General features: G+C 44.2%; 1 protein-coding gene across 1 annotated transcript in view; it reads right to left on the bottom strand.

Annotated features, from left to right (window-relative positions):
* The window catches only part of LOC125028721 (paired mesoderm homeobox protein 2A-like), a 109,538-nt gene that overhangs the window by 8,018 nt on the left and 86,520 nt on the right, over nt 1-15,000 (bottom strand). Inside the window, exons 4-5 of the mRNA XM_047618201.1 lie at nt 5,881-5,940; nt 5,020-5,212 (exon numbers count right to left, since the gene is read on the bottom strand). Coding sequence (XP_047474157.1) covers nt 5,020-5,212; nt 5,881-5,940 — 253 coding nt within the window. The remainder of the gene's footprint in view (nt 1-5,019; nt 5,213-5,880; nt 5,941-15,000) is intronic.

The raw sequence follows: 15,000 nt of genomic DNA, 5'->3' as shown, positions 1-15,000 counted from the left end.
TACTTTTACCTAGTAGAACTCTTATATTTTGTCGCGTTGCGTGCCCCCCCCCCCCCCCCCCCCCCCCCCCCCCCCCCCCCCCCCCCCCCCCCCCCCCCCCCCCCCCCCCCCCCCCCCCCCCCCCCCCCCCCCCCCCCCCCCCCCCCCCCCCCCCCCCCCCCCCCCCCCCCCCCCCCCCCCCCCCCCCCCCCCCCCCCCCCCCCCCCCCCCCCCCCCCCCCCCCCCCCCCCCCCCCCCCCCCCCCCCCCCCCCCCCCCCCCCCCCCCCCCCCCCCCCCCCCCCCCCCCCCCCCCCCCCCCCCCCCCCCCCCCCCCCCCCCCCCCCCCCCCCCCCCCCCCCCCCCCCCCCCCCCCCCCCCCCCCCCCCCCCCCCCCCCCCCCCCCCCCCCCCCCCCCCCCCCCCCCCCCCCCCCCCCCCCCCCCCCCCCCCCCCCCCCCCCCCCCCCCCCCCCCCCCCCCCCCCCCCCCCCCCCCCCCCCCCCCCCCCCCCCCCCCCCCCCCCCCCCCCCCCCCCCCCCCCCCCCCCCCCCCCCCCCCCCCCCCCCCCCCCCCCCCCCCCCCCCCCCCCCCCCCCCCCCCCCCCCCCCCCCCCCCCCCCCCTTTCCGTTTGATATTAAGTTGGCAAATGACTACAATTGCCCTTAAAATGGTCGTAGAAGATAAAATAACCAAGAGAAATATCCACAAAGCGTCACAAAAGTACCATAAGGGAATAACAATCATTATCACAAACGATCACAAACTTCCCATCGCAAAGAACCACAACAAAACACCTAAACAACAACAATAAAACAACAACAGCTACAATACCAACAAAAACAACACCAACTATAATAGAAATAACAATAATAATAATAAATAATAATAATAATGATAATAATAATAATAATAATAATAATAATAATAATAATAATAATAATGAAAATAATAATATAATAATAACAACAACAGCAACAATACCAACAAAAACAACACCAACTATAATAGTAATAACAATAAAAAATAGTGATAATAAAAATAATTGTAATAATGATAAAAAAATAATAACGATTATGATAATGCAAATGATTGTCTTGATAAAAACAACAATAATAAAGATTATTATAAATATAATTACAGTAATAATAAAAATTATAAGAAAAACAATGATAATGAAAATAATAACAATAATAATAATATTAACAAAAACATTTTAAAAATAATAACATCAATCGTAACAATAATAGTTAATGATAAAGTTTCTCCGTTATCGATATCATAAGAATCACAATTAGCATTACAATTGTTACGAATTTCATGATAGTTAACGATGTGATGAGAGTTTTCATCATCCTCATTTTGATCAATATTACTTTGTTATTGTCGCTATTCTCGTTATCACAGTCTTCCCCGGTCGCTGGCTGTTTTTGCTCTTTACGGAAGGAGAAAAACTGGACAATAAGACAAAGGAAGAGAAGTTGAAAAGGAGGAGGGTAGGAGGAGGGAAGGAGGGGGAGGGAGAGAGGAGGAGGGAGGGAGTGGGGGAAGGGGAGGGAGGTTATGGGGAGAGGGGAGGGAGGGGAAGGGGACGGAAGGGGAACAGAGGGTATAAGGCATGAGGAGAGGAGAGGGGGGAAGGGGAAGGGGAAGGGGAAGGGGAAGGGGAAGGGGAAGGGGAAGGGGAAGGGGAAAGGAGGGGGGGAAGGGGCTGGGGGGAGGCAGGTGACGCGTGGACGACACTAATAAGAATGAATGCGGCGCACCGGCCCGGGGCTCCTGTCTGATTACCTCCTCTGCTTCCCCTCTGTCTCCCCTTTCTCCCTCACCTCTCCCCTCACCCCCTCACCCTTCCCCACCCTCGCCCCTCCTCCTCCCCTTACCCTTACTCCTCCTCCTCCTCCTCCTCCTCCTCCTCCCCATCAGTCTCTTTCCCTCCCCTGCGTCATTCTCTCTCCCTCTCCTCAAGTTTTGTTTGTCTCCCTCTCCCTTGGATTTCTCTCTCTCTCTCTCTCTCTCTCTCTCTCTCTCTCTCTCTCTCTCTCTCTCTCTCTCTCTCTCTCTCTCTCTCTCTCTCTCTCTCTCTCTCTCTTTCTCACTCTCTCTCTCTCTCTCTCTCTCTCTCTCTCTCTCTCTCTCTCTCTCTCTCTCTCTCTCTCTCTCTCTCTCTCTCTCTCTCTCTCTCTCTCTCTCTTTCTCACTCTCTCTCTCGCTCTCTCTCTCTCTCTCTCTCTCTCTCTCTCTCTCTCTCTCTCTCTCTCTCTCTCTCTCTCTCTCTCTCTCTCTCTCTCTCTCTCTCTCTCTCTCTTTTCTCACTCTCTCTCTCGCTCTCTCTCTCTCTCTCTCTCTCTCTCTCTCTCTCTCTCTCTCTCTCTCTCTCTCTCTCTCTCTCTCTCTCTCTCTCTCTCTCTCTCTCTCTCTCTCTCTCTCTCTCTCTCTCTCTCTCTCTCTCTCTCTCTCTCTCTCTCTCTCTCTCTCTCTCTCTCTCTCTCTCTCTCTCTCTCTCTCTCTCTCTCTCTCTCTCTCTCTCTCTCTCTCTCTCTCTCTCTCTCTCTCTCTCTCTCTCTCTCTCTCTATCTCTCTATCTATCTATCTATCTATCTATCTTCCTCTCTCTCTCTCTCTCTATCTATCTATCTATCTATCTATCTATCTATCTATCTATCTATCTATCTATCTCCTTCTCTCTCTCTGTCTCTCTTTCTCTCACGAACTCCCTTTTATTTTATTTCGTCTTCCTCCCGTTCCCCCCAAGGGACGAAGGGAAACACAGAGAGTGGAAAAGAGAGAAAAGGAGAGAGGAAACACCCCAAAAACACATTATAACAAAACGCCACGGGACAGCGACACACCACAAGACACCATAAGGCACCGCAGGACAGCACAACACAGCACGAGACGCCACAGTGGACGGTCGGGTGTTATTCCATTACAGTGCTGTTCTCTGTGCTGTTCTCTGTGCTGTTCTCTATGCTGTTACGACCGAGTCTACAGAAGGAGCCAGATGCAACCATTACAATTTTTATTCCTTTTTCTTTTCGTTTCTTCTCTTCTTTTTTTGTAGTTTTTGTTATTCTTGTGTCAGTGTTTTTTTTTTTTTTTCCTTCATTTGTGCTTGTGGATGTGTTTATATATGAATATATACAGACAGATATACACTTACATACGTGCACACACACAAGCGCACTCATACCCACACAATAGCACATAAATAGACACTCAAGCACACGCAAGTAAAATCCATGCCCACACACAAAAGCACATACATACACATACACAAACACTTAAACACTTATGCACTTACACACACACTTACATCCACACGTACACACTTACACACACATTTACACTCACACGTAAGCACATACACACACACAAGCACATAAATACACACCAAAGCACACGAAAGCAAACCCATACTCGCCCACAAAAGCAGACACACACCTACATTCTTACACACACACTTACACTTCCCCGTGCACACTTACACTCACCCATCACACATACACATACCCGAGCACACACACACCATTCTTTTTCAAACCCGAAGCATGGGATATTCAGTAATGACGTCACAAAGGGTACAGAACCCATAGAGTAAACAAATATATAAACAATAAACCAGTTAACAGTAAAAGCTTATATCTGTCTTATTTTATTATTACTATAATAGCAATAATCGAAAAAGACAAAATAAGGAAATCGTGCCATTAAGATTTTAAGATAAAGGTTATAAGGAATGGTGGTTGATAATGATATCGATAAATAGATATAAACGTGAAAGACGCTGGTAATGATAATAATGATGAATAATGATGATTATTATAATGATAATGCGAATAAGAATAATTATAATGATGATGATAATAATAATAATGATAATGATGATTATAATGATGATGATAATATGGTAACAATGATAATAATGCTGCAATAATAATAATGATGATAATAATAATAATAATAATAATAATAATAAGTAATAATAATAATAATAATAATAACAATATCAATAACAATAATAACAATAATGATAGTAATAATAATAATAATAATAATAATAATAATAATAATAATAATGATAATAATAATGATAATAATAACAGTAGTACTAGTAGTAGTAGTAATGATAATAATAATAATAATAATGATAATAATAATAATAATGATAACGATAATAACAACAATAATAATAATAATAATGATAATGATGATAATAATAATAATAATAATAATAATAATAATAATAATAATAATAACAATAATAATAACAGCAATAACAACAATAATTCCAATAGTACCAGTTAATGAAACCAAAGGACTCGATAAATCAACAAATAAATATATCAATGAAAAGCAAGTGAACAGAAAAACAAACAAACAATAATTATATACTAAATACTAGTGAATAAAGGACTGAATGAATGGATTTATTAATGAATAAATGTATAAATGTATGAATAAAAATATGAATAAATAAATTAATGAAAAGATTAATAAATGAATGAATAAAAAATAATAATGAATGAATAAATGAATGAATGAATGAATAGATAAGTAACTGAATAAATAAATGAAAAAGTAAAGATATGAATAAATGGATAAATAAATAAACAAAAGAATGAATGAATAAAAATTAACAATTAATGAATGAATAAATAGATGAACGAATGAATAAATGAATAAGTAACTGAATAGATAAATTAATAAGTAGAGGAATTAATAATTGGATGAATAAATAAATAAAAGAATGAATGAATAAAAATGAATAAATAATGAATTAATAAATAGAGGAATTAATGAATGAATAGATAAGTAACTGACTAAATAAATTAATAAGTAAAGGAATGGATAATTGGATGAATAAATAAATAAAAGAATGAATGAAATAATAAAAAATGAATAAATATATGAATGACCAAATGAATAAATAGATGCACGAATAAACGAATTGAACGCGAATACGTGAATAAACACACGAATAAACCAATAACTACAAGTATTACTCAAGCAATCCAATCCGACTCAATCAAAAGATTCTCACCAACGGGCTTGTGGTCCAGATGGTGGAGGGTGGTGGTGGCGGGGGCGGTGTTGGAGGCTGTGTTGGAGGGCGAGGAGGTGGAGGCGGGGGGCATGGACGAGACGCCGTGGTGGAGGTCCTTGTTGGAGGCTGAGCTTCCACCCGCGCCTCCACCTCCGCCTCCACTGCTGTTCCCGCTGGTCTTGGGTTCGCTCTGAGGGGGGGGGGGGGGGGGGGGGGGGGAGACAATGAGGTAAAGGTAATAATGATAAAGATAATAATGGTGAAGGGGATGATAAGGAGAGAATGATGACGGAGAGATTGATGATAATTATAGGAAAATGGTTAAGATGAGAACGACGATATGAGTGACAATATTAATTATTAGAAAGTTTGAAAAAAAAATAAAGGAATATTAATGATATGATATTATTGATGATAATGCTAAGAAGAAAAATACAACAAAAATGAAAGGGGGGATCGCATTTTACAGAATACGTACATAATTACCCCTAAAGGAACAAAAAAATATTAAATTAAATTCAACAAAAGTATCTATAACTGTAATACTTTTTATTTTTTGATTTACTTCTTAAAGTCTATTGTTATTGTTCATCACATCGGAATATGCTATTATTATGCTCTAAATATGCCCATTTGCTTCAGCCATCATTACTTAATTAGTCTCATTTTATTCATGGCCCATTTTGTGCAGAAGAACAAAATCCTTCACAAAAAGCCCACCAGACCAACCTTAGTAGCGCTGGCAACACTGCTAGGGCTGGCGGCGGAGTTGGCAGTGTTGGTAGACCCATTGCTGTTCTCATTGTTGTTGTTGTTGTTGGAAGGGGTCTGCTGTTGTTGTTGTTGCTGCTGCTGTGCCTTCTGCTGTGCCAGTCGCTCCTGCTTGCGAAACTTTGCTCGTCTATTTTGAAACCACACCTGTTGGAGGGAGAGAGAGGGGGTCAGTGGACAAAGGCTTGAATGAATGTTATGTTGGTGATAAGAAAGCAGGTGTTGGTGATGTAACATTAGGTGTTTATAAGGAGAATATATATATATATATATATATATATATATATATATATATATATATATATATATATAGATATATATATATATATATATTATAAGAGGTGAACACGTAATGAGGTAAACGTGGTATTAAATATGCACAGATATATGTGGGTACAAGTGAATACATTGATTTATATGCCTATTTCGCCTTTTCTTTGTATCTTTTCTTGTATGTCTGCCTGTATCTCATATTTTATATTTTTATCTGTCAAATTGATTTGTCAACTTCTTCTTTTCTCTCAGTTTCTTCCATTCTGTTTAATATTCTTTCAACTTATCCCCTTCTCCTCGACATTACTTTTCCCGCTATCTCCCTCTCCTTCTTTCATTCTCTCTCCCTTTCTTTCCTTCCTTCCATCTCCCTCTTCCACCTTATGCACCACTTCCCTTTCCTCTTCTAAGCCGTAATCCTCCCTTATTCCATCTCCTGTTTGCTTTTTAATCTTTATCTTTCTCCTTTCCCCTCTCCCTTTTCCTCTCCCTCCTCATGTATCCCTTTTTCTGATCATCTCCCACACCCTCTCCTTCTCTCTCCCTCTCCCTGTCTCTTAAACCCCTCCACTCTTCCTCACCCTTCCCCTCCCCCCACCCAACTCTCTCCTCCCCCCTTTTCCCTCTATCCTCCCCACCCACTCTCCCCTCCCTCTCCCTTCCCTCTCCCCCTCTCCCTCCCGCTCTCTCACACGCACCTCCCTCTAGGCCTTTCCTCCTACAGCTACTAAACAAGGCATCGCTCTCCACTCCTCCCCCCCCTCTCTCTCCACCTCCTCCTAATCCTCCTCCTCCTCCACTACCACCCCCCCCCCCCTCTACCATCGCCTGTCCCTGGCCTTCAACCCCTCTTTCCCTTTCCCCTTCTCCCTCTCCTCCTCTTCCTTTTTTTTCCGCTCCTCTTCCTCTTCCTTTTTTCCCGATCCTCCTCATCCTCCAACTTCTTCATCTCCTCCATCTTCTCCATCTCTTCCTCCTCCTCCTCCTCCTCCTCCATCTACTCCTTCTCTTCCTCCTCCTCTTCTTCCTCCTCCTCCTCCTCCTCCTTCTCCTCTTCCTCTTCCTCCTCCTCCTCCTCATCTCCTCCATCTCCTCCATCTCTTCCTCCTCCTCCTCCTCCTCCTCCTCCTCCTCCATCTCCTCCGTCTCTTCCTCCTCCTCCTCTTCCTCCTCCTCCTCCTCCTCCTCCTCCTCCTCCTCCTCCTCCTCCTCCTCCTCCTCCTCCTCCTCCTCCTCCTCCTCCTCCTCCTCCTCCTCCTCCTTCTCCTCCTTCTCCTCTTCCTCCTCCTCCTCCTCATCTCCTCCATCTCCTCCATCTCTTCCTCCTCCTCCTCCTCCTCCTCCTCCTCCTCCTCCTCCTCCTCCTCCATCTCCTCCATCTCTTCCTCCCCCTCCTTCTCCCCCCCCCCCCAGCGTAGTGTACCAGGGTCTAGGGACAGCCTCCTCCTCTCCGCTCCGTACCTCCAGGCGGGCCCTTAACAACATCGTAAACCTTCCCCAAATAAAAGCGACTTTTTCTTGTGCCCGCGCCCGTCTGCATAATTCAAGGGGGAGGGGAAGGGACAGGAGGTGGGAGGGTGAGGGATGGGAGGAGGGAAGGGAACGAGGGGAGGAAGAAAGAGGGAGGGAGGGAGGGGGAGGGGGAGGAGAGAAGGAGAGGAGGAGGGACAGGAGGGGAGGAATGAGAGAAGGAAGGAGGATGGGAACGAGAGGAGGAGGGAAGAGGAAAGAGGGAGGGACGGGAAGAAGGAAGAGATAGAGAGAGACAGGAGGGAGGCGGGGCACGAGGGGAGGAGGGAAGAGATAGGGAGGTAAGGGGGAGGGAGGAGAGAAGGAGAAGAGGAGGGACGAGGAGAGAGGGAGGGACAGGAGGGATATGGAGAGAAGGAGGGGAGGAAGGAAGAGGAGAGATGGGAAGGAAGATCGGAAGAGGGAAGGGAGGCGGGGGAGGGAGAAGGGGGGAAGGCGGGGAGGGTAGGGAAAGTATGGGAAGGGAGGAGGGGGAGGGTAGAGGGAAGATGGAAAGGGAGATGAAAATTGGAGAGAGAGTGGGGGGGAAAAGAGGGAGAGTGGAGGTGCGGATGGGAGATAGTTACGTTTTGATGTGTGTGTGTGTGTGTGTGTGTGTGTGTGTGTGTGTGTGTGTGTGTGTGTGTGTGTGTGTGTGTGTGTGTGTATGTGCGTGTGTGTTTGTAAGATAGACAATATGATAAAACAAAGGAGGATGGATAAAGGAACAAAAGCGATAAGAGATACGAATGGGAAATAGAGGAAGGAAAAAGACAAAGAAACTGAATGGAAAAGAAAAGAAAGCTAAACTAAAAGAAAAGTCCGATGAGACGCAATGAAGACCGAACGGAAAGAAACCGAAAGAGAATAAAAAGAAAGAAAAGAATGAAAGGTAAACGAAAAAAGAAAAAAAAAAACATTGAGGGAAGATGTTGAAAAGAGAAAAGAAAACAGAAATAGGAAGACAAGTAATAAAGAGAAAACGAGAAAGAGGAGAATAAGGAGAAATGAAAAGGAGAGCAGGAAAGAGAAAGAGGCGGATAAAGGGGAAACAGAGGAGAGCATAAAACAGATGATGAGGACGAGGGGAAAGGAAAGGGGAAGGGAGAGTACCACGAAACATATTGTGATGATGAAAGCAACGACTGGGGTGTCATGACAACAAAATTCCCATCCTTGCATTCTATTGCAGTCCAAAAAAAACTATTAAATCAATATAAAATCCAGAATTAATCCCTAGTTTAAGAAAACAATTGATGAATACCGTGAAAAATACCCGGTTAAGAATAAAATCTAGTTAAATCTCGCGCACGAACCAACTCTCTGAATGCACGTCAAAACAGTAAAACCAAGTTCATAAATTCACGGAAACGACATACAGGTTAAAACTCTGCGGTGCGTGTCACCACATTTCACTACCCTGACGCCGGTGTAGTAGTAACCCCGTACATGCGACTGGCGGAGGGCAGGTGTATGTGCGTATGTTTACACCGGTGCGCACGTGTATATGTGTGTGTTATATATTACTATAAAACGCTATATTTTTCGATGATTACGCATGCACGTGTCTGTACACATAAGACTATGTATAAACAGATATATAATTGATAGACATACATACATTCATACATACAAGTAGATATATATATGTATATATATATATCTATATATATATATACATTCTGATGCAAATCTGATACAAATCTGCGCATATTTTGAAATGCCATTTCGTTTATCGCGCTATAAATAATCACACAATAAATGCAAAAACAAAGCACCAACTAAGAGTAATGAAAAAATATAAAACTAAAAGAAATATAAAAGCATGAAGAGTTAACAGAACGAATATATACATATCAAGACACGAATTCGTATTGTTATAAATCACATTTCCAGGTAATACATCAGACTGATAAATGCATTCACAACAAAGCAAACAAACGAGACAGCAGAGCGAATGAACAGGTGAACAAATGAATGGAGGAGATGAAGAGAACGGGGAAATAATGGAAGCTCGGAGGGGGGGTGTCATCCCCCTCCCTGCTTCCCTACCTCTCTCCCTCCCCCTACTCGCCCCCTCCGCCCCCTGGCTCGGTGCCCTTCCTGTCAGTCTCTCCATATATACGGTGTATTTTTTGTATGTGGCTGTTGGTGTGTCTGTCTGTCTGACTTGCTGCCCTCTCGCCGCTCGGTCTCGCGCTGTCTCTGTTTCTTTTATTCCTTTCCTTTCTCTCTCTCTCTCTCTCTCTCTCTCTCTCTCTCTCTCTCTCTCTCTCTATCTCTCTCTCTCTCTCTCTCTCTCTCTCTCTCTCTCTCTCTCTTGCTCTCGCTACATGTATATATATATATATATATATATATATATATATATATATATATATATATATATATATATATATATATAAATATATCGTTTCTCTCCTACGCATTGTTTCTTTTAATATTCAGCACTCACCGCCATTTCATTTCATTTTGCCTTTTCTCTTTCTCCTCTTTTTCCTCCACCACCCTCCTCCTCCTCCTCCTCCATCAGCCTCCCCTTCCCCATCTCCGACAAATCGCTTCTCTTCACATTCGAACGCTTCTTTATTCGAAAAGTTCTTACATATCTTACGTATTGAGGATCTTACGGCAAGTTGGAGTCTGGTAGGTCGCTTGTCTTGTTTATTGTGGGTCGAGGCATGTGGATCTTACGCGCGCAGGTGGCCGATAAACGCATGGATTCGCGTCTGACCTCCATTGATGTGCGCTGGGAGGGGAGGGGGAGAGGAGTGGGGGGTGGGGGAGTTGAGGGGGAGAGGGAGGATGGGAGGGGGAGGAGAGGAGAAGGAGGAGAGGGGAAGGAAGTGGTTAGAGAGAAGGAAGGAAGGAGAGGGAAGGGAAATAGGTAGGGAAAGAAGGAGAGGAGTTCGAAAAGGGGAGGAAAGAAATTGGAGAGGTGCGGAAGCCATGACACTGACCTCCCCCCCCCCCATTCATCCCCCGCCCCTGCTCCCCCTTCAACCAACCAACATCCGGGTTCCTCCGCATTGATAGATCCTACAGCCAGGTATCCCCTTGATCAGCGCTGCCAGCACCCACACGCGGCGCTTCCCTTCTTTTGAAAAAGGGCGACGCGCCACTGTCCCAAATAAAGCGATCGTTTTGTTCATCTCTGACATAGTACGCGAGTCAGGGTTACCAACACTAAAAGAACGAGAGCACAAAGCCTTTCCCAGTGAAAAAGAGAGTACATATATACAGGTGGTCACGCCGTCCACCAACGAATCTCTTCTAAAACCAAGCAAACACATTACGTGCCTCACCCAGGCCTACCAACCCACACCAGCCCACCCAATCAGCCAGGTGATCAACCGAGGGCTGCCAATCCACTCAGTCTGAACCTTACCCAGGGCTACCAACCGACACAAACAACCAGGCACCTCAACCACGACTACCAGTCCACGCAACCAGACACTCCAATCATGCTTCCCCTTCCACACAGACAGACACGCACCGCAGCCAAGGCTACCAACCCACGCAAACAACCAGGTCCTTCGCAAAGGGTTACCAACTGCTCACGCACAGGTGTGTTCGCGGCAATCATGGCCGCCGAGCCTCGCAATCTGGGAGCGTACACTCGACTCAAACTTTTAATCTCTCTAGTAAGCTTTAACAATCTTAATCTTGTCCGAGTCTCTTCCGTGCCCCTAATCACTGGTTCCTTCTTCCACTTTTTTTCTATTTTAAGAAGGAAAGAGGAGGAGGAGGAAGAGGAGGAGGAGGAGGAGGAGGGGGAGGAGGAGGAGGGGGAGAAGAGGGGAGGAGGAGGAGGAGGAGGAAGGGGAGGAGGAGTGGGAGAAGGAATTAATCCATATTTTGGATGACATTTTTGCAAGGAGATTATTTGTGCATATGTGGAAGTTTCTATATAAACCTATCTGTCTGTTCATTTTTCTGTTCATTTGTCTGTCCATTTATTGCGTCTGCGTGCCCATCGTTAATAGTAATAGCAGCAATAATAAACTAGTAGCATTAACAGTTAATAACAAAAGTAATATTACGAATGGTAATAGCAACAACACCAACAACAATAATGACAATAATAATGATAATAATAATAATGATAATAATAATAATAATAGTAATAATAACGACTATAATAATAATGATAATAATAAAAATTATAATTATAATAATAATGATAATAACATTAATTATAAATGATAATGATCAAAATGATGATAATAGTAATAATGATAATAATAATAATAATAATGATAATAATAAAAATGATAATAATAATGATAATAATAATAATAATAACAGTATAACATGATAACAGTAATAATAATAAGAGCAATAGTGCAAACAATAATGATGATAATAAGGATACTAATAATGATAATAACAATAATGATAATAATAATATTGTCATTAATGATAATAATGATTTCTACAATAGCAGAAACAGTAATGTAAAAATAATAATGACAATAGGTATAATAATAACGAAAATACTAACAACAATAAGAGCATGAACAATAACAACATCAATAGTAATATATATAACAAAATATACATAGGAGGATAGAAAGAGCAATAGGGAAAAGTGAATAAAAAAGAGATAAATGTAAACAGGAAAGGATAGAGGAGAATATTAGAATTTTAACAAATGTAATATTGTGAATGATAGGTATGATTGACGTGAAAGAAAAATCAGAAATCATGATGGTGAAAAGCATTAAAAATATATACATAAATATAAGAAATAAAGGCATGGGATCATTAATGTAAAATATGGAAATATCATAAAAATGACTATAAGCGAAAGAAACGCGAAACAGGTAGGTTCAGAGCTTCAAAAAATCCTCTAAAAATAGGACTTAATTCTCTCTTCCACTATTAATTCATCTTTTTTAATCCCCCCCCCCCCCCTCATGCAAAGCCCAGGATGCGGTCACACGGGGGGCAGTGCCATCACGATAATGACATCAGTAACACGACCTCGTTTGACCCCCCCCCCCTCGCGGCACCCCCCCCCCCCCCCCATTTCATCCTTTGCTCTCTCTCTCTCTCTCTCTCTCTCTCTCTCTCTCTCTCTCTCTCTCTCTCTCTCTCTCTCTCTCTCTCTCTTTCTCTCTCTCTTCATTGCCTTTCTTTCCCTTTTCCTTTCCATTCTCCTCTATCCTCTCCTGTTTTCATTTATCTCTTTTTTATTCACTTTTCCCTATTGCTCTTTCTATCTTCCTCCAGATTCTTCCCTTCCTTCCCCTCCCCCCTCTGCACCTTCTATCTCCCTCCACAGTTCTCTCTTCCCCTCCCTCTTCCTCCCTTATCTCCAACCACCCTCCATCATTTCCCCCTCTTTTCCACCGCTCTCTCCCTCCCCCCCCCCCCCCCCACAATCCCCTCCCCCCACCCTCCCCTCCTCCCCTAGTTTCATCTGATTAATTAACTCGGATTTTAATTGGATAATACGTGTGTTACAACTCACTTAGAGGTCGCCAAGGGTCTACTGAATACACCTGCGAGTGAGCGTATGTGGGTGCGTGGGTGCATGTGCGCGAGGAACGTACACACACGCGGGGAAGAGTAACCAAAAATACAGTTAGAAAGTCACGTACATACACAAACATAAGCATGCATAGACACACATGAGATCAAAACAGGTTTCAAGTCGTGCACACACAAGCATACGGACATACGTAATACCACACACACACACGCAAATACACACACACACAAATCATCAAATACACACATACACACACACACACACACACACACACACACACACACTCACACACACACACACACACACAAACACACACACACACACACACACACTTTACACAAACACACACACACATACACACGTACACGAACATACACCAGCTCAAGGACATGTACGTATTTCTAACGTGATGGTTGGCGTGTGTATCTGTTTAGTCAAGAGACCCAAGTGATACGGGAAGAACTACTTTGCGTACATAAACCACTTGCTTACGTGGCCGTTCGTATATTTGTGTGTGTGCGTGTGTGTGTGCGGAGGGGGGATGTGTGTACGCGCGCCGTTGTACACGTCAAGAATGGCGAAAATGATATGAGAAAATTGACGGAAAGGAAAGTGATTTGATTACGGAATGGAGGGAGAGGGATGGGATGTTAAGGATGGGGGGAAAGGGAGAAAGGGAAGAAGGAGCAGGGAAAGAAGGAGAAAAGGGGAGGAAGATAGGAGAAGAAGGACGAGGATAAGAGGGAGAAGGAAGATGAACAGCGAGAGAGGTGAAATAGACAATAACGAGGGGAGAAAGGGAGAGGTAGAGAGGGAGAAAGAGGGAATGGAAAAAGAAAGGAGGAGAGAGAAGGAGAAGAAGAATTGGGGAATGAAAGAGGGGCACATGAGAAGAGGGAGAGGTGAGAAGAGACATAAAAAAGAGAAATAGAAGCGAAATTGATTTAAAAAAAGGGGAAGCGATAGGAATACAAAGAAAGGAGAAAAAAGGAGAATAAACAGAGTGGCGAGAGGAGAGGGAGAGGGAGAGGAAGGGGAAGAAGATACGAAGGAGCTTCCAAAAGGACTAGAGATCAGAGAACAAAGGAGGAGAAGGAAAAGAAGAAGCCGGAAGGTAAAGAAATTACAAAACGAATGAAGATAAAACAAAAACAAAACAAAAAGAATATGAATAAAGACAGTCGTACGAAAGGAAGGGAGTGGAATAAAAAAGAGAAGAAAGGGAAAAAAGAAAAGAAAGGAGGAGGAGGAGGAGAAGCCAAAAGTGTCAGGAGCGAGAGAGAAAGATTGGGAGAACACGAAAAGAAGGAAAGGGGGGTAGGGGGAGAAGAAAGGGAGGCGAGGAGGATTGGAGGGGAGGAGGAGAAGGAGGAGGAGGAGAAGGAGGAGGAGGAGGAGGAGGAGGAAGATCAAGAGAGGGAGAGAGTGAAGAGGGGAGAGAGAGAGGGGAGAGAGGAACATCCAGGATCTTGTACCGGGGCCATAAATTATAGATTCTTGTTGTAACAGGGCGGGCGGGCGGGCGGTGGTCGGGAATCAATAAAGAGTGGCCACGCGCTGAGCACTCATTGGCTGCTCGACCGACCAATCAGCGTCTGGCTGGCCCTTGCCCGCCCATCACTCACACTGGCCACGTGGACCTGCCTGGGGGGAGGGGGAGGGAGGGAAGGGAGGGAGGACGAGGAGGAAGGGGAGGAGGGAGGACGAGGGAAGGGAGAGAGGGAAGGGAGGGAGGACGAGGAGGAAGGGAGGGAATGACGGAGGACAAGGGGAGGGAGGAGGGGAAGGAGGGGGGGAGGGAGGACAAGGCAAGGGAGACAGAGAGGCATGGAGGGAAGACGAGGGATGGGGGGGGGAGAGAAGGGGGGGAAGGAAAACTCTCCAAGTCCTCCATTTTATAGATATATTTTATTTACTCATTCATCTCT

The sequence above is a fragment of the Penaeus chinensis genome, chromosome 9, assembly GCF_019202785.1.
Source record: "Penaeus chinensis breed Huanghai No. 1 chromosome 9, ASM1920278v2, whole genome shotgun sequence".
NCBI classification, from domain to species: domain Eukaryota; kingdom Metazoa; phylum Arthropoda; class Malacostraca; order Decapoda; family Penaeidae; genus Penaeus; species Penaeus chinensis.
The sequence above is the reverse complement of the archived record's forward strand: the minus strand, read 5'-3'. Positions and strand labels throughout refer to the sequence as shown.